This window comes from Cynara cardunculus (genome assembly GCF_001531365.2).
Source record: "Cynara cardunculus var. scolymus isolate 2C chromosome LG 1, CcrdV1, whole genome shotgun sequence".
Taxonomy (NCBI): domain Eukaryota; kingdom Viridiplantae; phylum Streptophyta; class Magnoliopsida; order Asterales; family Asteraceae; genus Cynara; species Cynara cardunculus.
The window spans coordinates 2659829-2666624 of NC_037528.1; the positions used below are offsets into that span (position 1 = coordinate 2659829).

General features: G+C 35.3%; 2 protein-coding genes across 2 annotated transcripts in view; one reads left to right on the forward strand and one right to left on the reverse strand.

Annotated features, from left to right (window-relative positions):
- The first annotated feature begins 265 nt into the window (after nucleotides 1-265).
- Nucleotides 266-4241, forward strand: LOC112519987. The gene is made up of 11 exons (XM_025128294.1): nucleotides 266-440; nucleotides 546-727; nucleotides 844-1833; nucleotides 1933-2010; nucleotides 2184-2493; nucleotides 2579-2778; nucleotides 2855-2931; nucleotides 3220-3321; nucleotides 3807-3993; nucleotides 4078-4166; nucleotides 4208-4241. The coding sequence occupies exons 1-11, from the start codon at nucleotides 266-268 to the stop codon at nucleotides 4239-4241; spliced, it is 2424 nt and encodes an 807-aa protein (XP_024984062.1).
- A 1388-nt stretch (nucleotides 4242-5629) lies between these two features.
- LOC112522071 (biotin carboxyl carrier protein of acetyl-CoA carboxylase-like) overlaps nucleotides 5630-6796 on the reverse strand; it is a 5332-nt gene continuing 4165 nt past the window's right edge. Inside the window, exon 9 of the mRNA XM_025131144.1 lies at nucleotides 5630-5994. Within this exon, the coding sequence (XP_024986912.1) occupies nucleotides 5930-5994 (65 nt within the window). The 3' untranslated portion in view covers nucleotides 5630-5929. The remainder of the gene's footprint in view (nucleotides 5995-6796) is intronic.

Genomic DNA, 6796 nt, shown 5'->3' on the forward strand with positions numbered 1-6796 from the left:
TAATTCTAGAAAACTAAAAAGGAGGAAGTCCTTGTTTCTCTTTAATAAGCATTCTTGCTTTCACTTCTTTGATCGCAAAGGCTATACTATCTCTTACAGTAGCTGTTTTATTGGTTCTGTTTTCTATGATCTGTGTACTATCGTCGTTTGCTATGTCTGTGTTTTATCATAATGTTTGGTCTTTGCTTTTGTATTTCATAAAATTGTCTTAGTGCTAAGTTTGATTAATAGTGGTGGTGGTGGATGTATGCAGTTGTCTAGCAGAATGGGAGGCCGGAAGCAAAGGAAAAAGAAAATCCATGACAAGGACAAAAAAGAAGCCTATGTGTCTTCCAACCATAGTGTGCCAGCTAGGAACATCAGGAAAGCTGATCTTGGTGCTGTTATATTGGGTTGCACAAATAGCACAATCAATGAGTGCCTTTCAAAAAAATTGTTTGGTTAGTTGATTATTTTCTCACCGTCTCTTTTGGTTCTTTTTACAGTCATAATTTCCTGTGTTTCTCATGATGAACTGTGGTATGTCTCTAATTTTTGTCGAACAGGTTTGCCAGCACTACACTACTCCTATATAAAGAACATCACCAAAGGGCTTGCGCTATTTTTATTCAATTACAGTGACCGTAAACTTCATGGAATATTTGAGGCTGCAAGTCATGGTCAGATGAACATTGACAAGTATGCATGGGTTGCAGGTGGAGATAGCTACACGAGTTATCCTGCACAGGTATCATTTCCCATCTTAATGTAGTAGCTCCGTCACAGGCTGATAGCCTGTGGTAACCTTTTTTTAGGATGAAAACACATTCTGATACTTACTTTTGTATGTGGTTTGCATTCAAGGTCCGAGTTCGAGTTAGACTGCAGTGCCATCCATTGTCCGAGAATAACTTTCAGCCAATTATTGCAATGAACTATTACGAGAGCAATCATTTTTATTTTGAGCTGGATCTTGGTCAAACAAACAACCTGATCTCATTGTTTCAATCATCTCCGGTGAATTCCAGTTCTTTGCCTGTATCTGCGAAAGGACAGGCATACAATGCTATGCATAATTGGGAAGAAGTTGGTTTTGATCATACAGAGAAAGCCAAGAAAACGGGGAGCACGTCGGATACCCCTCTACGACCAGGGCTTTCATATGCTTCTGCTCTCTGCGGAAACAATACTTCCACTACCGCTACAGCTACCAGTTCCCTTCCTACAGGAAATTGGAGTGGTTTATTCAAAGGTCAATCATCTTCTGAGTCGACTAATGACTACAAGTGTCCGATCCAAGCTTCAAGCTCATCTTTCTCTGCATCAGACTCATCAATAATACCACAATCTTCTTGGGTCACAAACTCTCCTGCCTATCAAAGTGTGCAGGTTTATGAAGATTCTTGGGATGATGTGGTTGACGAGTTCCCACAGAACCAAGAGTATCAAGATAAGGCTGATTTCCTGCAAGCAAACACTTGCGAGGACAGCCAGCTTCTTGCCACTACTACAGATGCTGAATGTACTCAAACTTGGGTGTCACACTTGAATCCTGAAGCAAACACTACTACAGATGAGTTGCAGTTGCACCAAGAATACAATGATAGTGTCAACTTTCTGCAAGCAAATACCTGGGAGGAAAGCATTGCCACCGGTACAGATGAAGTTGACCAGGGTCAAACAAACGCACCATCTTCTTCAGATCAACCTTTAGACTACAATCCAGATAGCAAGCAGTCCTTGTGTGATAAGGAAAATGAGAGCAGTGTAGAAGAAAAACATGAGAAAGACAGTTCTTTATTTCCAAATACAGCTGCCGAGAGGTCCGAAAATCTTGAATCATTGGTCATCAAGGTAAATTAAGGTTCATGCTTTTATGCTTATTGTACCATTCATTTTTCTCTGTTCTCCTACATTTTAGTCTAATCAATATCATATTACTATTGTGTAAAGTTAAACCAAGAAGTTGAAGCATTGAAGGTTTCACAGTTGAAACATACTGTGAAAGTGAATATGCTAGAGCAAGAACTGGTACAATCTTCAACTCTGATATGTTATATACTTTTCTTAATGTTCTATTTAAGTGCTTTCTTGGAAAAGTTAACCTGAGCTTCAAAGATGCTGATCTTTTATTATGTTGAATAGTTGTCCCTGCATAATTAAAATGCTTGCACCCGTTGACTTTATTTCATTTGGTCACTCAGGGTGAATCAAAACTAGAAATCCAGTCGCTTAGAAACCGGATTGGTTTATTGGAATTTGGATCACCATCCATTGTAGATCCAACTGACGTAAATGATCAGCTACTGAGAATTTGCCTCTCAAACTTTGTTGATTCTGTTTTCATTTTTGGGGGATATGATGGTTCTTCATGGTTAACAACTCTAGATTCCTATAGTCCATATTCGGATATCAAAAGATCACTTAGCCCGATGAGCTTTGTGAAGAAATATGCATCAGCGGCAACCTTAAATGGTGAACTTTACCATTTTGGTGGTGAGGGAGCTCATACGGGTAATAACCTTCTTAACTTCGTACATATAGGAAAAGTTCAATCATAATCTACTAAGACACGTCCTCACAACTCTCCGTTTTGTAGTTGAATCATTCAGTCTGGCAAAAAATCAGTGGGTATCAAGACCACCTTTATATCGGAAGAACATACACGTCGCTGGGGCTTCAATAAAAGACAGGCTTTTTGTGGTTGGTGGTGGTAATGGACACCAATGTTCTTCAGAGGTGCAGTATCTTGACCTAAACATCGGGAAGTGGCTTCCCACCCAGTCAATGCAAAACATGGTATTTTTATGTTCGTTTTCACGAAAATATGTTTTCATATGTATCTCTTTGCTCTAAGCTGTAACTTCTTATGCAGAGGTTAGCTCCGGCAGCTGCAGAACTGAACAACTCACTTTATGTTACTGGTGGATACGATGGACGATCTTATTTGAGGTAACATATAATAACTCTATTAAGAGATTATTCCATTTATAGTCATAAATCAGAAGAAAATCTTGAGAGACCTTTTCATCTTTAAGTAAACCAAACCAAATGGACTCGGCACACCCCACTTGAAAGCAGTGTTTTGGGGTGGGATGCATGTAATCCCTAGCCATTTTCATCTTTTAAGTCTTGAAATTTGAATACTTTGACAGCAGTCTCTCTGGTTCAATAACACAGTTTATGTGTATACAAGAAGACATCCATCATTAATCGGATGCACAATCCTTTGTCATGCAGCTCTGTTGAAAGGTTTGATCCTCGTGAAGAAACATGGTGCAAACTTCAAAGCATGAATGCAAGGAAAGGCTGCCATTCGATGGTTGTACTAAACGAGAAACTGTAAGTTCCTACCTTTGTCTAAAGCGTACTTCTGAGGTCTGTATAGTTATCGAACCATTAGATCAGTACTGGTATTCATCTTACTATACCATTCATTCTGCAATCTGCCTGTCCTAAACAAGTCAACTGGTGCGTAGTTGCATTTATTTCGATATGAAGGGAATATTTTAGTAGATTAGTGGGCCGTTTACCTAATGCTCTCCAGCAAGAGTCACCACACTTACTTACCTTATACGTAACATTCTTGGCCACCAAAATTGATTGTTGGTAAGCATCTTTTTCCGGGTAAGAGTCTTCTCACTCGCTTACCGGGTAAGATTCTCAATCCTTACCATGTTCACTCGGTAAGGTAACCGCTTACCTGGTAAACATTCAGTAAACGGCCCCTAAGTTTAGGTCCTTGGACTTTGTGCTTGTACACCAAGAAAAAGGCCTGCAACTCTTTTGAATACCTTATACTAAAAACTTTGTCCATCTCTTTATAGATACACTATTGGTGGTCATGATGGAGATAAGTACATACCCACGGTGGAATATCTTGATACCCGCATGGGTTCTTGGGTGGACGTCGAACCCATGAATGTCTCTAGAGGAAATTTTGGTGCTTTTGTGCTGGGAGAAAAGCTCTATGCTATCGGGGGATTGACGGAAAACAATGAAGTTTTGGACATTGTACGTAACCCAATCAAGAGAAATTTAGTAACTTGGTGACTGTTTCAATTTTCGACTAACGTTTTTTCGCCAAATTCTTGGCAGGTTGAATGTTATAAAGAGGGAAGTTGTTGGGAGATTGCTGATCTTAAAGCAATTGGGAAAAGGAGCCAATTCTCTGCGATTGTAATGAAGTGAGTTTTTGGTAGTTAACATGAGCCTTTTTTTGGTGTAGGGTGGGAATGGGTAGTGATGGAAAATACGCGTAGCTACGTTCAAATTGATATGAGAAAAAACATGTTATACTTTGTTTGGTACAAGCGTTAAAAAGTCATGGATAAATTCAGCATGGCAAGTTGTACCTTTGCAACTCATGCAACTCATGAGTTGCAAATGTTTTTGAGATACATGGCAAAGCTTTACAAGGTGTGGTATATTTTGGATGATGCCCTTTTTCCTGTCTTTAGCCGAGGAAACCAGTTTTGGTTGAAAATTAAGCTATAAGAGCATCGGTATGGGGTATTTAGGACATTTGTGGGAGGTTTTTGATCAGGCCATAACTACTAGACTTTTACAACCTGTTTTTTGAGAGGTTTTTGTATTTAATAATTTTAGATTTTATAGAATTTTATGAAGATTTTATAGTCGGTAAGATTTATTTATTAATATATTTTTAAATATAATTAAGTAATTACATTTAAATATAGTTAATAAATAACTATATTTTTGATATGTTTAAATTAGTATAAAGAGTAAATTTGGACAAATTCTATACTTTTAAGGATTTTTTAAAATTCAACTTTTAGAAATTTACTTTTAAAGAGAAAAATAGTATGTAATTTTATATAATTTCTACAGATTTTTTGATAACCTAATTTTTTTTATCTAATTTATAAATTTTAAGGATTTATAGAACTTGCATCCTATAAAAAACGTACATTGCGACGCATCATGACATGTCTGAAAGGGCCATGACATGAGTCACATCTTACAGAAACACTATGGATCATTCGTAACAATGGAGATGTGTTTTGTGGCTTGACACACTTTTTTAAACACCAACCTACCAAATCTTTTTAGTACCTTTTTGAAGATATATATATGTATGTATGTATATAGTTTTAATGTATTTAAATAAATAATTTATGTAAAATCAATACATAATTAAGGTAATATTTTCTTGATATAAATAAATATGTATTTGTATAAATTTTAAATACATTGTTTTTATAAATAATACAACAAATTATATAAAGTTCAAAGATATTTTTATCATAGTAGAGAACTAGAGATGTATTAAAGTTTTTGAGTTGGATGACGTGACATAAAAACTGTGAAAAAAACTATCAATTGTGAAGAAAATTCAATATCATCAATAAAATTTACAACTATGTGCTGAAATCTAGTCTTACACTCGAAAGAACAAAACATCTATAGAAATTGTAGGAGCTTTGGTATTATATTAATCTCGGATAAGTATGTAGTAGCTTGATTACATTATATTATGTCATAATGTCGAATCTGGTAGTAATTCAGTTATCAGTTAATATCATTAAAAATTCCTTTTATCAGAAAAGAAACTAAATTAACGGAAATGATATCCAAATTGAAAAGCAGATAGAAAATAGACATAAATTTATGGAGTAGGAAGCATGAGGTCTATCTACAAGACGATCAGTTCTACAAGAAGAAGAAAACTGCTTTACAAATATCTATGACCAGTGATTGTTTCTCACACATTTTGTTTAGTGAATACATGTTATATTTTCACCTAAAAAGCGAACATTTAATACGACAGAGAATCCTACTGTCACTTACCTTACATATAACATTCTCGGCCATCAAAATTGATTGTTTGTAAGCATCTTTTAGTAAGTAAAAATATTCCCGGTCTTTGCCATGTTTACTCGGTAAGGTAAGAAACACCAGTAAGCACTTGGTAAGCGGCTCCTAAATCTCAAATGACAATATCATGAAACGAGGGCAAGACCGCAATAAGGGGATCTCCATAACCAACAGCCTCTGCAGAATAACATTTAAATTTACAGCTTCAACGTCTTCATTCACTCTGCTCTTAAAAATCAAATGGGAGCCTCTTTTTTTTAAAGTATATAATATTTATATATGTAAAATGCAACAAATAAACTCACACACTCTTCTCACCTTTGGTGAGGTTTGAACAAAAGGGAGCCTTTTGATGGACACAATAATAAGTTGATATGAATATGATCATAATCAGAGGCAGAGCTAGAATTTTAATCTAGGGGGGTTAGATGATAGCAAAAGAAATGTGCTCAATTTGTTATGTGAAGATATTTAAACAAATTGTTAATGTGAGACATGTGATATGAGCGAAAAACAGAATTCATAGCTTAAGTGATAAACATGATATTACAAAAATCTATGACTTGAAAATCTTGATCTATATATGTAAATTTTTTGAATAATGATATCAATGTTGATTTAGTTTACTATGATATTTGATTTTATAAAACATTTGTAAATGAAAAAAATATAAAATAATTGTTGACAATATAACCATCAAATTTGAAATTATACATATATACATGTTATAATTAATCATAGAAGTATGAAATTAAATAAAAAAAATAAGAAAAAGAAAGTAGGAGATTGGAATTAATTATTTAAAGAAATTTGAGATTAGTTAAATAAAAAGGGAAAAAAGATAAGAATAGGAAGGTAGGAGATTCTGGATAGTCAATTCCTAGCAAATGCATTGAATCACTTGTACTACTACGACTATATGTTTCAACATATTAAGTGGAACAGTTGGGGGTGGCTCAACACCACCATCCCCCCCTAC